General features: G+C 35.4%; 2 protein-coding genes across 6 annotated transcripts in view; one reads left to right on the top strand and one right to left on the bottom strand.

Moving 5' to 3' along the window:
* Window positions 1-1,349: 1,349 nt before the first annotated feature.
* LOC107710026 (diacylglycerol kinase epsilon-like) lies at window positions 1,350-12,995 on the top strand. Its single transcript, XM_016514710.1, has 11 exons — window positions 1,350-2,218; window positions 3,564-3,720; window positions 5,875-5,994; window positions 6,160-6,303; window positions 6,589-6,746; window positions 6,838-6,886; window positions 7,053-7,166; window positions 7,854-7,925; window positions 9,653-9,780; window positions 9,975-10,086; window positions 12,625-12,995. The coding sequence occupies exons 1-11, from the start codon at window positions 1,788-1,790 to the stop codon at window positions 12,844-12,846; spliced, it is 1,707 nt and encodes a 568-aa protein (XP_016370196.1). The 5' UTR covers window positions 1,350-1,787; the 3' UTR covers window positions 12,847-12,995.
* Window positions 12,996-14,974: 1,979 nt separating this feature from the next.
* LOC107710025 (E3 ubiquitin/ISG15 ligase TRIM25-like) overlaps window positions 14,975-19,581 on the bottom strand; it is an 11,628-nt gene continuing 7,021 nt past the window's right edge. For all 5 annotated transcript variants that reach the window (XM_016514705.1, XM_016514707.1, XM_016514708.1 and 2 more), the window contains 5 exons: window positions 18,953-19,063; window positions 18,802-18,849; window positions 18,467-18,565; window positions 16,863-16,922; window positions 14,975-16,778 (listed from right to left, as the gene is read on the bottom strand). In XM_016514705.1, the coding sequence (XP_016370191.1) occupies window positions 16,246-16,778; window positions 16,863-16,922; window positions 18,467-18,565; window positions 18,802-18,849; window positions 18,953-19,063 (851 nt within the window). In that variant the 3' untranslated portion in view covers window positions 14,975-16,245. The remainder of the gene's footprint in view (window positions 16,779-16,862; window positions 16,923-18,466; window positions 18,566-18,801; window positions 18,850-18,952; window positions 19,064-19,581) is intronic.

Genomic DNA, 19,581 nt, shown 5'->3' with positions numbered 1-19,581 from the left:
TCATATTGCTAGTTAAATGATAATTGTAAGAAACCACAGATTGGGATAAGAGGGGAGCAGTTATAATAAACTCAACTGAAAAAAACAACAAAAAACCATAATGGTTAAAACCTGATCGCTGTAGTTTTGTGGTTGCCAGAAATGTATTGAAAAAAACAAACAAACAAATATAGCGTCAATGTTTCAGGCATTATGAAATAGCATTTTGGTGTCTGTGTATTTCAGTAACTGAAATAATGTTAATATTGGCTATCCAGACTACAATAATCTGCTTTGTACCTGACAAGCACCCATGCAGTAGATGGCTACATAATAAAATGTCATCAGAAAGGGCCTTTCAATTGTTATTGATGTTTATGTTATATGTTTATGTTATAAACATGAATTGACAGTGCACATTTACTCACACAAAACACCGCAAATCAAAGAAATAGACTAATAGGCTGTGATATGCATTAGCATACAACAACATAAAACATAACATTAACACCTCTATAACAAAAACAATAAGAAATATAACTTATTAAATATTTTAGGGTAAAAAGCACCTCTGCTGTTGGGGCTAAAGGCACAATAGCTAACATGATGATAAATAGGTGGCTGACATTTACATTTGTTATGGTAAGTTGGGTGTCCACCTTAGAGATAATCGCCATATTTTTAATGGAACCATCATCAAAATACCATATTTATTGTTACTACTGTAAAGCTATATTAAATTAGGCCTACTATGGGATCTCCTTCAATGCTTTCAGAATCTTTTTAATTTTAACAGCAGTATTGAACAAAACTAAATTATTTTATTTATCAAAATAAACAGAAAATAGCACAAACTTTGCTAAAGTGATTGATTTGAACAATAATTCCCTTATATTATTCACAACATACTATTTTAACTAAAGTATTTGTGTAAATAGTTGTGCTTTTTACCCCTTGTTTAGGGACATGAAGCCGACTCATACATTTATAAGATTTTTAAACAAAACAAACCTCTTTACGATTTATTCCTACACAAAATATGTTGCCCCATCAAATATCAATAAAATGTATATATTTCTGCAATCATACATCATGGGAGTAGTGAAAAGCACAAACGTCAGGTCTTGTTTTCAGTATTATTAACCATAGCATTCTTAATGTAACATTTATTCTTTGTAACTCTTTCCTCTGTTTCATTATTATATCTCATTTATCATTTGTCTTTCTTACGATAGGCTACATGATGCTTAACGGTCATACTGTGAAGCATAAAAATCGTGCAAATGTTACGGTTCTCATTCTGTCTCACGTATTGTGTTCCTATTGGTCACTGAACATGTTCCGCCATAAACCTACGTCATCACTTCCGTTTCCGTATATTGAACTAGATGAATCTTGTAAGGTTTTTAATCGCTTTTTGTGTTATTCCAGTGGTTTCAAAGCACTTTTAAAATGCATGGATAACAAAGATGAAGACGGGATCTTCCCCTTGAAAACAAAATGTACCTAGAACATATACGTGAATGCATTTATCTGCTGTAAGTACAATTTGTCTCGCTGTACCAAGTGTTTGACAGCAAGGAGGTTTTTACGATGGCTGTGCTGTAACACCAGTGTGACTCAGGTTTGGTGCATTGCCTGGCGATGCGATGATGATGTGCTGCTCGGATGGGGTTAGAAATAGAAGCTCGTTGGGGGACGTTAAAACTTCCACACCTTGACTAATGACGATCGCTGGCAATCACTGATTATTTTCATCTGATCTGACTTGTGCATGACGAAATTCCTGTAAAATTAGAATTGTGGCTATGGAGGAGAGTACTGAGCTGAGGGAAGAGTGGACCTTGCTCCTCTGGACCACGGTTGCTGTTCTGGTCCCAGTGCTCATCACACTGTGGTGCAGCTTCCAGCGTCCCAAACGCAAAGTTCAGCTGAAAGATCTGTTCCGAAAGAGCAAACATGGCTGGCACTACACGGACCTGTTCAACAAGCCCACCTACTGCTGCGTGTGCTCTCAGCCCATCCTGCAGGGGGCGTTCTGTGACTGCTGCGGCATATGTGCGGATGAGGAGTGCATACAGAGGGCAGATCGCATCCTCTCATGTAAGGAGATCATGACCCAGAGTCAGACAGATGGGAGGTTTTACCATCAGTGGGTCAGGGGAAATGTGCCCCTCGCCAGCTACTGTGCCGAGTGCAAACAGCAATGCGGGAATCAACCTAAACTCTGCGACTATAGGTATTTAATATGACCATGAGCTTCTTTCTTTCTTTCTTTCTTTCTTTCTTTCTTTCTTTCTTTCTTTCTTTCTTTCTTTCTTTCTTTCTTTCTTTCTTTCTTTCTTTCTTTCTTTCTTTCTTTCTTTCTTTCTTTCTTTCTTTCTTTCTTTCTTTCTTTCTTTCTTTCTTTCTTTCTTTCTTTCTTTCTTTCTTTCTTTCTTTCTTTCTTTCTTTCTTTCTTTCTTTCTTTCTTTCTTTCTTTCTTTCTTTCTTTCTTTCTTTCTTTCTTTCTTTCTTTCTTTCTTTCTTTCTTTCTTTCTTTCTTTCTTTCTTTCTTTCTTTCTTTCTTTCTTTCTTTCTTTCTTTCTTAATTAATATAACAGAAAAACACTAATTATGATGCGAAATAGCCTCCTAAATCAGGATCTAAAACAGTCATATATTTTGATGTATTAAACTTGTACCACAATTTTGGACAAGAATGAATAACCTTGCTTGAGGAAAATATGAAAGGGAAACGGATAAAAGAAAAATTGATATTCATATTTAATTTTTTAATTAACGTAGGAAAAAGGAACAACTGCATTTTCACATGATCAACTTTAAAGGTTTCAAAATGTAATGAACGGTTTGTGAAAATAAACAAGAATTAATTTATGTATTGAGGAAGGAACAAGGCAAACAAAACAAGCTTCTAGCATGGGTTTGAACTTTTTAAGTTGAGAAAGAAAGTACAAATAGCATCTCTAACTATAAACAACAATAACAAATTATTTTGAAAAGAACCGATGCCCACCTTCCTAGATCTTCCATAGTTATAACAATATTTACAGAAGTCAAAGTCAATATTTACAAGAAAATGTTAAAGAACAGACAGGTGTTTTTACATCTTAACTTAAAGCAAAAAGGATGGCTGAATGGCAACAACTTTAGACACTGTTCAATAGCAGCAGAGAGCACACAGCCTAGAACAGAACTCGAAAGCGTCTGTTGAAATCCATTTTTGTTAAGGCTGTGGCACTTTAAAATACGTCCCTGACTGTTGAACAAACAGAGCAAACCAGAAGCCTGTCCTTTTCTCTTGTGTTTAATCTTTCTAAAGCATGGTTTGATTAAAGAGTCAGTAATCCCTGTAACCAGGTCCGCTTTTGCTAAGGCTCAAACCAAAAGAAGTGCTGATTTAAAATCATTTTAAAATTATTTGTGCCATTTTTTTTATGATTTATTAAAAGTATATTATGTGCAAAATAAGAAATCTTACTGTGAGTTTTACTACAGAGGGTTTGCAGTTAGTACAGCTACCAAGCTACCAGTTCTAAGTGCCCTCACTCACATTTTTTGTTTTTATTTTGAAATATATATAGGTGTGTATGGTGTCAGACCACAGTGCATGATGACTGCCTTTCTAGTCTGAATGATGATTTGTGTGATCTTGGAGAGTTCCGCTCTGTTATCATACCTCCATATTACCTCTATCAAGTCAACAAACTCCGCCGAAGACACCCTGATGAGTACAGCAAGGTGAGGATCCATCCACAAACACAAAGATATGTAAAAAAATTTACAACAGAGACAAACATTTTTTATTTTAAGCAGGGCACAGAGGTTATTGGTCCAAAAACAGATTTTGTTGAAACCAAGCTGCCAAAATGACTAGTTTTCTACTTTTTTTTTTGTTTTGTCTTAAAGGAGACATGCCTGTTTTAAACCAGAGGTACAAAAACAGGGAATAAAATGCCGATTTATTTCTACTAATTTATTTCTATTAATTTTGTTTATAATAATCTTTATAATAATTTTAAGTATGAAACATTGTGTCCCATTTTACATACTTTTGCACTATTCTTCACCATTGTGTAGTGTAAGTTCCTGGCTGATGTACATGTTCTTTGTGCTTGCTTTTACATATATGATATACAGTAGTAACCTGTTGAGAACAATTGACAGAACTTTAAAGGATAATTAATTTTGTCTAGTTTTCTTTTTCAAATGATATTTTGGCGTTTATGAATGTAATTTATATTGTTGTCACAAACACATAATAATCAAACCAGAAAATTTATAGGTATACAAAATGATTAACCATTAATCAAAAAGCAGTGTAATAAATGTCAGATGTATTGCTTTTATATGTACAAGTGTTTTAGACTGACATCTTTGACTTTTTCAGCATCTTTTTTCAGCATGAAAAAATGCAACTTGCATCTCGAGTCATTATTTCCATTCTTTAATGCAGTATTTGTGTTTTTTTTAAAAAGAACATGAACAGTATTTATAGATTAAACAAATATATATAAATTAAAAGATGCATAAGCATTTGAAAAAACACAGCTGTGAATAAATTACAAACAAAAGAGTTTTGAAATGTTGCAAAATGTGCAAAATAGATCAGTGCTTGCACAGTCGACTAAATGAAAATAACCTGACCAATTGGTTAATAGTTTTTTTTTTTTTTTTTTTTTGCTATTCTTCATCTGTAAGTAAATAATAAGTGTTAAAGTGCAGTGAATTGCTGGCACCACTGTGATTTTTCTTAAGGCACCAATTTGGCTTTTATTATTGTTATTTTTTTTTAATTATAGCTTATTATTAATTAGTGTTTCTTCTTTTTAATTTAAGTAAAACTTTTTACAACTTTTTTTTTTCTTTTTTTGTAGCAGGTTGAGATTTCTAAAGATGTTTTTATTTGTATGTCTATATAATTTAGAGTTTTAAATTAAATTATAATTAAATTATAAATTATAATTTAATTTAAATGATAAGGCCTTTTTCCAAGTTATATACAGTAGTCTAAGACAAGAGAGATGTCCTTTTGTAGCCTGCCACCTTGTGGTCTGAATGAAAATAACAGCGCTGTAGAAACAACACCTTTCAAAAGTTTAGGGTCAGTAAGATTTATTTTATTTTTTACCTTTATTCAGCAATGATGCATTAAATTGTTTAAAAATGACACTGAAGACTGGATTTATGGCTGCGGAAAATTTAATTTTGCCATCACAGAAACGAGTTACATTTTAAAATAAATACAGAAAACAGTTCTTTTAAAGTGTAATAATATTTCACAATATTACTGTATTTTTGATAAAATAACTGTAGCCTTGGTGAGCATAAGAGTCAAAAAAAGTTGCAAATACTGTTTTCTAATTTGACCTTTACAAATTATTTTGTGTATCCTCTTTAGTCAGAAGTAAAATCAATTAATTTAGGTCTTAGTTACCACATAAACGTAAACGAACAAAACATTTTTAGAGTGTGTGTGAAGGGAATAATTTCAGCATGATACACAGACTGTTAAGGACAACAACAACCGTAGAGTATTTATTAACAAGTACACCAGTGTAGTTTATTTATGCAAGCAGTTTGTCCCTACAGATCAGAAAAGCCACTGTCAAGCGGTTGGCACATTTATGTACAAAACAAATTAATGATACGGCTTGCTACTAAGCATTCTTTAGTGAGAGTACAAAAAGATTAGTATATGAGGACAGAGAGAGTGAGCCAGAGTAAGAGAGAGAGAGAGTGAGCCAGAGTGAGAGATAGAGAGAGAGAGAGAGAGAGTGTGTGTGTGTGAGAGAGAGAGAGAGAGAGAGAGAGAGAGGTGAGGGTTCAGAGAAAGCATTAAGTTATGGGCTCAATAAGATCACCACAAAGTAAACAGGCTTTTTTTGTATGCAGCTTGCTGCAGTCTGTGGGAGTGGCTGGACTCCGGTTCTGGTCTTGGCAAACACAAGAAGTGGCAACAACATGGGGGAAGTTTTGCTGGGAGAATTTCGTACCCTCCTGAACCCCGTGCAGGTGTCACTTGAGTCTGTGCTTACATTCACATAATCAGCCAGTCTCTCTCTCTGTTTCCATGCATTCTTGGCTCTTTTTATTTTGTTTGAAAGACCGATCACATTCTTCCTACTATCTAATGATTAAAACAAGAAGTTAAGTTATTTCGTTTTTTGTTTCTTCCAGGTGTTTGATCTTTCTGAGCTGCCTCCCTCTAAAGCCCTGCAGCTGTGTACTCTTCTGCCCCCAGGCAGCGTGCGTGTTCTGGTGTGTGGGGGAGATGGCACAGTAGGCTGGGTTCTGGATGCCATTGATACCATGAAGCTGAAGGTGAGAGCTGTAGCCAAATAGTTGAGTGGACTTGAACATGTTATACATTATATTAAAGTCAGTTGTTGTGGATGTAAGCCAAGCTTTTTCCCCCCATGTGTTTTAGCGCTGTGCCATATAATGACTGTACATGTACAGTATGTGGCCTTGCTAGTAGGATCTGTAATGTCATTATGTGATGCTTATATTCACATTCGTGGTGTTATTTCATTAGAAAAAGGTCATTTGTTGTTTCTTGGGTTATTAAAATATTGTCTGTGTTTGTCTCTTTCTCATTCTGTAAAGGGTCAGGATCAGTTTATCCCTCTTGTGACTATCCTGCCGTTGGGCACAGGCAATGATTTATCAAACTCTTTAGGATGGGGAGCAGGATATGCTGGAGAGATTCCAGTAGAACAGGTGCTCAGGAATGTTCTAGAGGCTGAGGTAGTCCAAATGGACAGGTAAGACCCTGGCTGTGCTGTAAAGTCTTGAATTATGAGGAATGGCTTTTGTCATTCAATTTATTTTGTATTTCTGCTGTTAATGTGTTAGGTGGAAAGTTCAAGTTGTCTCCAAAGGAAACTATTTTCGTAAGCCAAAGGTCAGTACATACAATATATGATCAACCAGCAGGAGGATGTACCCCAGAAACATGCAAATGAAATTATTTGTATGCTAAGCAAATTTGTACACAACCAATTTATTAGCATAAAATCCCATGAAACACAGTATTTGTTAAATCAATCATGAAGTTGTTTTCTTGCCAGGTGTTGTCCATGAATAATTATTTCTCAGTGGGTCCTGATGCTCTCATGGCACTGAACTTCCATGCGCACAGAGAGAAAACGCCCTCCTTTTTCTCCAGCCGAATCATCAATAAGGTCTGAGGCGTTTCCTGTCCATCTTTTCATTTTTCATATCAGGGGATTAATTCATTTTTCATATCAGATAAGCTGCATATTTCAATGTAAAAACATTTATATCTGTAAAACCATCTAATTTCCTTTATTTAGCTTAAGTTTGCTTACAGTTTACTTGTTTCAAAATCATTTCTTCAGTGTAAAGACTGAATATAACTGAGAAAATGTCATGACTCTGCAGTTGATTTATACATCCACAATTATAAAAAAAGGACCCTTTTTATATGAAATGTCTTTAACTACTATGTACTAGCTTTTAAATAAATTTTTTGATACAATGCACTTATTGTGTACATAAATGTACATCTTTTTTTTTTTTATTACATCTTTAATTAATTTCTTTAGATACATCTATACACTGTTGACCCTAGCCCTGCCCCTTAACCCACCCTTAAACCTAACCATACCACACTAAACCTGCCCCTAATCTTAACTATGTCTCACCTCAGTAGCAGCTAAAGTGTTTTGCAATAAAACATGAATGCAGTAAGTTTACTGTACCTATAAAAACGTATCTATCGACTACTAGTAGGACTATTACACAACTTTTCCTGTATCAACACACTGCTAGGTTCCCCCTTTTCATTAAAAACAGAAGTGTTTTGTAAATTCATGGCTGACGGTGCTGACAATTTTCTTTTCTCACAGGCAGTGTACTTCTTCTATGGTACCAAAGATTGTTTAGTGCAAGAATGTAAAGATCTGGATAAGAGGATTGAGGTAAACATTTTCATTTGCTTACTGAGACAAGTGATTCAAGGGAAAAGTGTTTTCTAATCGTTTCCTTTATTGTTGTTGGCGTCATATGATTAGCGCGTTCTCTGGAAGCCTTAGCCTTGACAGGAACTTCCTGCTTCATTGCTGTGGTGTCTCTCAGTTATGATATAATGATGAAATACTAAAGCCTGGAATACACTACATGGCTTTTAAAATCGCAACAAATTTTAAAACGCAGTCTTAGAGGAAAACTGGCCATCATACACTAAACACCTGAAGATCAATGGATGGAATCATAGTCTGAAGCTAAAAAATCGGAGTCTGTGATCATCACACACTATGTGATTTTCAATTAAATCTGTGAACTCAAATCTGTGGACTGACTCTGACTTTCGACAACTAGCGTCAACTTGTTTGGACTGTAAATCAGGGGAAAATCGGGGCAAAAATTGTGTAGTGTATTCTAACCTTAAGAATCTATTGCTGCATCCCAATTCACATACTATCCATCCTAAATAACATTCAAAATTAGAATTAGTGTGTCCCAAATCGTGGTTTGTTAAAATGAGTATCCTAAAGGTACCTGGATGGTTTACTATTTCTGGTGGAAATTTAAAGTCCAGATCCGTGCACACTCTAACAGCTAATCCCGTGGGCTAATACCCACGACCTATTGCGTGTTGGATGAGGATTAGACTAGAATTACAAACGTGAATTAAAAGTGTTAAAAAAACTACAGACATGGCGGATATGCGAGGCCGATGGACAAGTAGAGTAAGGTGACCTGTTGAAAAATTATTTATTTCATGCTATCTGCGTTATATTCCATCTGCAACAACATTGAGATCTTTTATAAAGATACATTTAGTCATTCATTTTTAAATGCAGTATTATGCAAACACATGGGGGGAGTTGAAAGATCATTTCTCTCCAATACCATAGGAAATTAAATTAAACGAAATGTGGGTGATGTTAACGGTAAGAAGATGATTGACAGGCAGTTTAAATGGTGATAGGATGGCAACAGAGTGCTCCGTTAAAGACATAATTATGACAAAGTAGTATGTCCCAAAGCTTGCCTACTATTCTGCTAAACACTCAAAAGTATGTACTTTTTCTTCACAAAAAGTGTACATACTTTTAGGGCATAGTATAAGGAGGTGAATAGGGACACAGCATATCTCTAACAAACGGCTTCAAGCAACAGCTCTGTATTGTTACTTTTGGTTACGGATTCCTGGTGCTTTTGTGAGAACAAGTTATGCTTTCTTAAAAGCTGCGTTGTAATTTCTGAACCGCTAGCAGCACCAAATGAAATTGCAAACATGATTACTTTTTCTAAACGGGTTTCCCAAATATTGACTTATCTACCATTGTTCATACAAACAGTTAGACCCAATTCAAATGCCATGTGACAGAAGCTGACATCTGCAGACCCAGCAGTGTTGAAAGCCCTGCAGTGTTTAACATTTTTTGTGCATAAACCTGAAATAGGAAAAAAGTATTTTAATGCTATGAAGCTTAACACAAAATGCAGCAACGTGCTGTAACCGGTAACCGCTATACCACAGCTCTGACCAAAAGTGTATTTTTAAGCATAAACTACAGAAAAATCCTGTTTCTAATAGATGTAACTATGAGTTTATAGTTTCTCTTTTTGGCCACACATATGGAAGATGCTGCATTATTATAGTTTTAATGTTCGATAGTGCTTAATTGTGCTTCTTTAGCTGGAGCTGGATGGAGAACAAGTGACTTTGCCCAGTCTGGAGGGGATAATAGTGTGCAATATCGGCTACTGGGGCGGTGGCTGTAGACTGTGGGAGGGAATGGGAGATGAACCCTATCCTCCAACACGGTGAGAATCCAAATATCACTTTACTATACACTTTATATACTGTACTATACTATAATATACAGACTTGACTTTGTCAAGATTAGGTTGAAATTAAATAAAAATTAATACTTATAGATCTGGATCAGAGTAGAATGACATTTGCAAATATTGCCTGTTTAATTTGTATTTTCTTTATTTCCTTTTTCTTTCTTTAGTGTTGATGATGGTTTATTAGAGGTGGTGGGAGTTTATGGCTCATTCCACTGTGCACAGATCCAGGTGAATCTGGCCAATCCTGTGAGGCTGGGACAGGCACATACAGTACGGGTAAGACATACAAATGTTCTTTATTCATACAGCTTAAATGGTGCTTAAGTGTGAGTCATGGTTCAGCTCCATGGCACTCAAAACACTACAACGTCTCCACTTTAGGGTGTGTCTATAGCAATTTTGTTTAATCTGTTTTTTCAGTACACAGTCAATATAATCATATATACGGTATGTCAATTTAATAAACTTGTTAAAGGGGTCATATGATGCTTTTTAAAGATCATTATTTTGTGTATTTGGTGTAACAGAATATGTTGACATGCTTTAATGTTCAGAAAACACATTATTTTTCAAATACTGTACATTATTGTAGGTCCTCTAAGCCCCGCCTCTCTCAAATGCTTCGTTTTCTATAAAGTCCCTCCTTCCGACAAGTGCAGTCTGCTCTGATTGGCCAGCTGACCCAGTGCATTCTGATTGGCCGAACACCACAAGCACTCGTCGGAAATGTAACGCCCCTTACCATAATCGCGAGCTTCATCTTTCAAAATAAATGTAAAGACAGTAAATAATGTCATTAGTTTTACCATCAGTTCAAGCCTAAAGATTCCTAAATGCATCTACTTCTGGAAGGCCAAATAAAGTGCTTTTGCTTTCGCCTAGAAACACACAGCGTCTCCTTGACATGGCTGCTTCAACACTAACTGCTGTTCCTGAAACCACGCCTTCTTTCTTTGCGTGCTCATTTGGGCGGCATTATGCAAATATTCCCACGTAGTGAGGTAGGTATGTGGGGGCGTGTTAGAACGTCTTAACTTTGATAAAGAATATCTCTTTGGTTTTGAGACTTTAGTCTTTGCAACTTCAGGGATCTTATCTATGCACAATCAGCTTGTAACACTCCAAAGAGAAAGGAAAACTTGAAATCGCATCATATGACCCCTTTAAGTCTATTCACAGTGAAAGTGTCAAAACTACAATATTTAACATATATCAAAGCATCCAATGTGTAAACAATAAGATTCACGCACAAAATCCAGCAGAAACTCCAGCACAATCTGTATTTTTTAAATATTTAAGACAGATGCTGCTCGTTTGCATAAAGTTTTGTACACTCTTGGATGCTCAGTGTTTTTCACAAGCCAACATGTGAGCTTCCATAGAAATGAATTGAAAACGCCAGACAAACTAAACTTAACTAAACTGTACTTTAACATGCCTATCCCCTTGCAATGACGTCTCTTCCCTTTTGCCGTGTCTACAGTGTCAGGTCTGGGCAATAAGGTTGTCCAATAGCCAGTCAAGTCTCAATGCTGTCCCTTCAGCAACCTGTCACTCACATGAAGTGACTGCAGTAATTAGCAAGCAACAGAAATCTGACTATCCAGTCGATTTCTGAAAGACAAATTCAAGTCCCTCCCTTTATTTTTCTTATTAAAGAAGCAATTTCACTTGGATCACAACTGGGAAAAGACGGTTACAGTTTTTATTTCATGCTAACTTTAATGCCTGTTTAATGTTCCCTCCTGGTGGAATGACCTGCCCAACTCAATCCGAGCAGCTGAGTCCTTAACCATCTTCAAGAATCGGCTAAAAATACATCTCTTCCATCTTTATTTGACCCTCTAACTCTAGCACTCTCTATTCTAATTCTATTCTTTAAAAAAAAAAAAAAAACTTGCCCCTTTTAGACTTGAACTCTATTTATTTACTAACTGCTTGTTTTCTTAAAAAACAAAACAAAAACTAACACTAGCTTCTCTATTCTTTTTGTATTCTATCAGTTTGTTTTCTTTTTATTTATTATACAATTAACAAAAAGCAAAAAAGGCCTCTAACACTAGCTTGCTTTATGCTTTTTCGATCCTATCTGTTTTCTTTTTATTATATAATAAAAAAAAAAAAAACCTTGCTACGTGTACTGCATTAAGCTAACTGAGACTTGTTATAGCACTTGCATATCATTGCTCTTTTGTTGATTTAGATTGCTTCCATTGTCCTCATTTGTAAGTCGCTTTAAATTTAGTCATTTAGCAGACACTTATCCAATGTAATGTAATATAATGCCTGTAAAGACCTCTATGCTGAATAATAGCAATCCACAAATCGGTGCTGACGATATTAGATGAGAACAAATCTTGAACTGAGTTGAGGTGCATAATGACTCATTTGTCTTCTGTAGAGCTGCTTTATAGCCTAAATAAATTTTTCATGATTGATGAATTTTGCAACATGTTCTGTTATTGAACAGGATTGAATCAACATTGAACTGACTTGAGCTGAATTATGCCACTGTTGCCTTCTTTAAAGCTGCTTTTGATTTGATCTCAATTCATAATTTGATGAATTTTACAACATAAACATTGGTATTGAACTGAACTGAACCAACACTGAACTGAATCGAGCTGATTAATGACTATTGTGTTTATAGCTACTTGAAAGCAGAATTAGATTTTTTTCACGTTTGAAGAAATTTGCATCACTGATTCTGTTATTTTCCTATTTAATACTGTAAAGCTGCTTTGAAATGATACGTATTGCATAATGCACTGTATGAATAAAGGTGACTCTTTATCCTTTGCTTTTTTGTGGTAGCTGGTGTTGAAGAGTTCTCGGATGCCAATGCAGGTGGATGGAGAGCCGTGGGCGCAAGGTCCATGCACCATCACCATTACCCATAAGACCCAGGCCCTCATGCTGTACCACAGTGCAGAACACACAGATGATGATGACTCCAGCGCCTCAGAGGCTGAAGAACCCTCAGCCGATCACATTGACACAGCTAGCAACACACAGGAAACTGTGACAGTGTCTTAGTAAGGCTGTAATCATTCTGTCTGTGCTATTTCCACCCCAGAAAGTAGCACAGCATGAAAGGAAGACACCCTGATGTCATAAATGTAAATGTACATAATGTGCATGTGCTGCTCTAGTAATAACATCTGCAGTGGTTATTTCTGAGAGTTTAAAAGCCCCTTTCTCTCTCAAGCACAGCTCCTGCAGTTCTCAAACTGTCCACAAGGTGTCTATCTCTGTTGAAACAGCTTTGTAGATTTGTGTGCATAATTTTTTTTTTCTCCCAGGGAGTGTTACCCTGGAAGCTCTAAGAAGTGGCTCAGGTTTTAGATATTTAGTCCACAATAGAATCATATTTAGCTGTAAGCAGAGCTCAGGCAATCATAAAAAAGAAAATTCAGTCCAGTGGAGAATGTTACAAACAAAGCTGCTTGGACACAAATGTTTTGCACTGATCTTGAGTGCCATAGGTCTGTGAAAATACAACTCACTGCAGAAATCTTGTATTTGAGTTGTATATGTAAATGAAGCTGTGCAATAATTTTGTTTAGGTCCTTATGTTTTGTAAACGTCTTTTGTGAAACACCATTGTACTGCTTGAATCTAGAGTAGATTGTGAATGGGTGTGCCATTGATATCTTATTATTTTGCAACTGTTCCACGCGTGTTATTGGTTTAGTTTATGAAATGGCAGTAAAAGGTTTCAGAGCACTGGATTAAGATACCGTTCTTTATTTTGTTGTTCACATATGCTGATTATCAGGCATTTTTATTGTTTTATTCATTGTTTATTTTCTCCACATTTCCATAGAGATTTATGATTTTATGCATCCTGCTTTAGTAAAAATTACTTTGCCTAGAATATAACCACCCTTACAGGGTTTCTGAGTATTTTCTTTAGTCCCACTCTTCCAAGTCTTTCTGCTTTCAGTGCAGTTGTAGCATAAGAACAGTAATGTTCTTGAAAAACTAGGACAGGATAGAAAACAAAAACAGCTTGTGGAGTGGTAGTATGTAATGTATGTAATAAGTTTCATATAATTATATCTACATCTGTGGCTTTCCTAATGGTGACTCTCCCTCTCTTTGCAGGAGTTAGACATATTAGCCATTAAAACCTTTTTTGATTAATATGAGGTTTTGCTGATGTAATGTATTTGAGCAGTTTATAGTTTGGTTTAGTTAATTTCATGTTCAGAGTGATTTTACCTTACAGATTGTTAAAGAGAACTAATCTAGATGGCAGCCATTTTTCATACATAATTTTGAAGGAGATTTTGATACTTTCTTGGAAGCTAAAAGGTTTACAAGTGTTACCAAAAGTATATATCATTTTATCTCAAAGACTGAATATTTTCGCGTTAAATGATCTTTATCAGTTGTACATCAAAATGTAGACTGCTGTATTAGTTTTATTTAAAAAAAAGTTTAGTAATGTCTGAAAACTTGAGAATGCTTCTATACCTTGAGAAAGGACAAAATCAAAATTGTGATGTTTTTTGATTAGTGTCATTAAAAATTACTTTTTCGAATATGTTTGTGTATAAATACTGATGAAAACATTTTTTCTTTACTGTAATTGCACTCTTTTTTTTCTTTTTACACATGCTCCAAATATGTCAAAGGGGTTTTAAACGAATATTATTCTCCTTGGGAGTACTGATAGTTTATCATTTTAAACGTTTGTGAGTGTTCGATGAAATGGGATTCTGTATTGAATATTGAAGGTTGAAATATAGAAACATGACACAAGGTTAACACCCATGACTTACGGTCTTGTTTTTCAAACTCAAATGAAGCCTAGTTTTTATTTGACAGTAGCTGCTCCTGGCATTGTGTTTAATGTGTAACTAGGCTTGTTTGTATACCCAGATAACATACCAACATATATTACAAGCTGGAGACGATTGAGCCAAAACATTTAATTAAGTTAGAACATAAAGAATTCCTTGGTCAAAAATGTAGTTTATTTTTTTATTGTAATTATATTTTTTTTATTGTTCAGCACTGAAAACAATGGGAGCTGCACAAATGAACAATCACCATTACAGGAGCAGGATTAAGTCATAACATAACAATTTCACAAATGTGATCAATACAACAGAAGATGAGAGAGAAAGAACAATAAATCTAGATGTTATATTTATTCTTATACGAGACTTGGTCATGTAATGCTTTTATTGGTATCATTCTGATATGTTACTTTATGTATATTTTTCTCCCCAACAATGTACAATATTTTCATTTACATTTTTTAAATAATCAGTTACTCTATATGATGTATCAACCAAAATTGTAATATTGCATAAAGCAAACAATAAATGCCTTACTACTAAACTTTTCTTTTCACTATTAACATTTTTAACACACATTTAACACTTGTTGGTTTGACAGAATTGCACATGCTTAAATTAAAAACTGACTGGACCCGGCGAGGATACTTTGATCAAGAACCAATACAACTCTATCTGGAGCACACGGCCAGTGGACTTTGCCCATGTGATCAAACCAACAAATGTCAAGTGTGATCATGTGATGAAGTTAAACACTTCAAACAACTCGCAAGTAAAATCTGCCAAAATAACACAATTCACAGAACCAAGTAAGATTAATTAAGAATAATGTGTCAACATTTGCAAACCACATATGTACATTGAAATTTCTCTTTTCTGGATCAATGACGTCAATCGTAGCAATTAAGTCAAACATTTTTGAATAATGACCACTAAACGATTCGATTGAGTGTTGTCTTGCGCGGTTTTCAACTCAAGTATTTTCAGCATAGCTGAGCTAGTGTCTCTTGCATCACTCTGCAGTCTTGTTCTTCTTGTTCTTGAAAGTAATTTCAGACTAAATCAATAATTGATTTACTTTTATTTGGTACGTAGCCATATAATAGTTATAATAGTTTATTGAGGTTTATTTAGTGACAGTTGGACTGCATTAGCCTTTCGATATCATCCATCCATCAATCTTTTTTTTTTTTTTTGGTCAACATTAAAAGACATTACCCGGACATTTATAGATTAAAACTGCTTTAAGACTGCTTTATGCATTCTGTACAGTCACAACACACCTAAATTAGAATTTAAAAGTTTATTTGCATCAAACCTGGCTTGATTAAACCCCATAAATTAATATTCTGTCATCTGTTACTCATGCTCCTGTCATTTCAAACCCGTTTCAAAAGACTTTTGATCATCTTTGGAACAAAAATGAAGATATTTTTAAATTTACCGTAATTATTTTTGCCCATCTATTGAAAATCCTTCAAAGATTTCATGAAGCTTGAACATTCTGGTTGTGTGGACTCACTGAATGGACACAGATGACAGTATATTAAAAATATCTCAATTTTTCTTCCAAAGATAAACAAAACATCAATTCATTCAAATGAATATCAGTTCGACTTAGATACTTTCAATTGCCGAGCTTGCACAAAGAGACAGAAGAGCCATTTGAGAAGATCCAGAAAGCGGGATACACAGCCTCAGTGAAAGGAAAGACAAATGTGTGGAAAGGGTAGGCCCGGTCCTGCACAGTATAGAATGTTGCACTTCTCTGATCACAGTCCAGCAAGATGCCCACGCGGCTTGGGCTGGGATTCTGCAGCACCGTCTCGATGCTGTTGTGCCATGCAGAAAGCTTCATGTTAAACCACTCCACACACCAGGAGTCTGCATTACGCCCCAGACGGCTAGAGGGACCCTTGCGGTCAATTCGTCCGTATGCAAGTCCCAATCCGCAGAAGTTGTTACTGCTCATTTTGATCTCCCAATAATGACGGCCCTGAGAGAAACCCTTTGTGCAGAGCACCTGGGAACAGACAGAAAAGCGAAGGGGAATATCTGTATAATGAGCTGGGTCGTCCGAGACTGTCGCTTTGGTGTTGTTTTCAGACAGCGAGATCCGCTTGTGAGCTGTTCTGACGTCAAAATTGAGGATAGTGCCATCTAGACAGAAGAAACACAAGCATATAGATGTAAAAGGTGATGAACATGAACAAGTGGATAAAATCGAAACTATGTCAAACTCACATTTAAGAAGGTCACTTCGTTTAGCAAAGTTTAGCACAGTTGGTGAAATAGCAGGTGGATCTGTAATGAGAGAAAGAGGAAATAAAAAGCTTTCAGAAACCACTAATGTATTGCCTCCAAAGGGAATGAAAGGTTCGCTCATTTTATTAATGCATTAGTATAACAAATCCAAACAATCCGGGGTGAATTTCCTAATAGCACTGTTAGCCAACTATGGCTCTTCTGTCGCTACCCACAAAATTCAACAATTTGCTGTTTCATGAAACCATTGTTTCAAACATTTGCAAACAGGGTCACAAACATGTGTGATCATGGAACTATAGCTCTCAACCTGTGGTTAGAAGCATAGTTTCTTCTTAGATCATGCTCAAATGTACATACATATATATATATATATATATATATATATACAGTCAGGTCCATATATATTTGGACACATGCACAATTTTTATTATTTTAGCTGCTGACCATATGGGCTTAAAGTGGTCTTAAAGTGCACACTCTGAGCTTTAATTTGAGAGTATTCTCATCAAAATTGGACGAAAGGTTAAGGAATTACAGCTCTTTAATATGTATCTCCCCCCTTTTCAAGAGACCATAAGTAATTGGACAATTGACTCAAAAGCTGTTTCATGGACAGGCGTGGGCTTTTCTTTCGTTATTTCTACACCAATTAAGCAGGTAAAAGGACTAGAGTTGATTCTAAGTGTGCCATTTGCATTTGGAAGCTGTTGCTGTGAACCTACATCATGCGGTCAAAGGAGCTCTCCATACAAGTGAAACAGACAATTAGGCTTCAAAAATGAAACAAATCCATCAGAGAGAAAGCAGGAACATTAGGAGTGGCCAAATCAATAGTTTGGTACATTCTGAGAAAAAAAGAACGCACTGGTCAGCTCAGCAACATAAAAAGGCCTGGATGTCCACGGAGGACAACAGTGGTGGATGATCGGAGGATCTTCTCCATGGTAAAGAAAAACCCTTTCACAACATCCAGCCAAGAAATAAATTAAAATGCACTTCAATTTCAACTTGATTGTTTTATTTTTAATTTTGTTCTGGTGGCATACAGAGCCGAAATTAGGAAAATTGTGGTCTTATGAAGTATTCTAATTTGTTGAGATAGTGAATTGGTGGGTTTTTGTTAAATGTGAGCCAAAATCATCACAATTAAAAGAACCAAAGACTTAAACTACTTCAGTCTGTGTGCATTGAATTTATTTAATACACGAGTTTCACAATTTGAGTTGAATTACTGAAATAAATGAACTTTTCCACGACATTCTAATTTATTGAGATGCACCTGTATATATATATATATATAAACACACACAAATCTATATATTTTAGTGTGTCAACAATCAGTGCCTTTTTTGAAGAGTACACATGTGCATTATTAATACTACTTCGTTGTGTGGGAACTGCACCCCTGACATTCAATTATTTAAAAACACCTGGTCTGATATATTTCTTTTCTGCTTCTATAGTAGCATCTGCAGTCTATTCTGGAATTACAGTAAATGGTGTAGTTTTGGAGCACAGACCCCTTACAGTAAAGATTCAATTTTGGAGGACAAGACTGAAGAAGAACTTTTTCCACATACTTATGTCAGGTATGTCTACAGTTTTAACTGTGATGTCAAGCAAGTTTTCCATGCTTTTGGAGAAAACAGGATTTGCTCCTTTAGAAGGATTCCTAGATCCTGGCAAAGAGAATATACATATAATGTTAGAATCATTTCTAAGATATATTAATTTGATTCACATTCCTTTTCAGAACAATTTGAGAAAATCTCTGTGAAACATAAACTAACACAGGCCCCTCCTTTTTAATCAAATCACTAGGTGTGAATATGTTCAACACACATAACAGTAATCAGGCAAACAGTAATAGTCAGTTGTAAAATAATGAACACATGGAGGGGTAGTCAGAGCTTACTGTTTGGCTTCTGGTCTTTGCGCTCCTTCTGATCTTTAGCAGTCTTGCCTATCAAGAAATAGAAGAACAATGAGAGGAAGGTGTACATTTTAATGTGTGTTGTTTATTGCTCCAAAATATTATTAAATATATATATAAGCAGTTGACTTACTGGAATTTTTCTGTTTAGTTCCTGAAGCCTTGGCTTTGGGACCACAGCTTGGACTGGGAGATCTCAAATGTGCTGAAGGGTCATACCACGCAACTGGTGCATTTTGCATCCCTAAGAAATAATCAAACATAGAATTAATTTAACAACAACTAAATTTGTGATTTGAAAATCGCAATATTATGTATTCTTTCATCAATATGACATTAAATTAAAGTCAATTAAACATTATTTTAAATAACTTGAATAGCATTTATGCTGGTAAGGGTAAGGTAAGGTTTTTGGCCTGTCCCGCACTATGATTTTTCTTTTCAGCATGACTTTTAATTTGCAACAAAAGGCAAAATGATATAAAAATCACATTTGCATATCATTTTAAATACAGTTTCATTGTTAAGCAATGTTTTTGGCATAAGTGTACATTTTTCTATAAATTAAAAATCATTTTATTGGTGTCCCCCGATTTCATGTCAGCCTTGTTACCCTCATCAAAATCCCCTTGTAAAATAATGGCACATTCAAGTGGCATCAACTTTAGGAGGTTACATCTCTCAGGATTCCAACACTTAAGACAGAAGCATGTTTCTCTCACTCCTCTATAATGTTCTATTTTTGATGATTTATAAGGCTTG

Source organism: Sinocyclocheilus rhinocerous, unplaced genomic scaffold, assembly GCF_001515625.1.
Source record: "Sinocyclocheilus rhinocerous isolate Xijiao unplaced genomic scaffold, SAMN03320098_v1.1 scaffold3614, whole genome shotgun sequence".
Taxonomy (NCBI): domain Eukaryota; kingdom Metazoa; phylum Chordata; class Actinopteri; order Cypriniformes; family Cyprinidae; genus Sinocyclocheilus; species Sinocyclocheilus rhinocerous.
Note: the sequence above shows the minus strand (reverse complement) of the source record. Positions and strands in the feature narration are given on the sequence as shown.

Bases quoted from the DNA above. Each gene is read 5' to 3' on its own strand.
- LOC107710026 (XM_016514710.1), top strand. From the start codon at position 1,788: ATGGAGGAGAGTACTGAGCTGAGGGAAGAGTGGACCTTGCTCCTCTGG. The intron at 2,219-3,563 runs GTATTTAATATG...AAATATATATAG, and splicing joins CCTAAACTCTGCGACTATAG to GTGTGTATGGTGTCAGACCA. The intron at 10,087-12,624 runs GTAAGACATACA...TTTTTGTGGTAG, and splicing joins GACAGGCACATACAGTACGG to CTGGTGTTGAAGAGTTCTCG.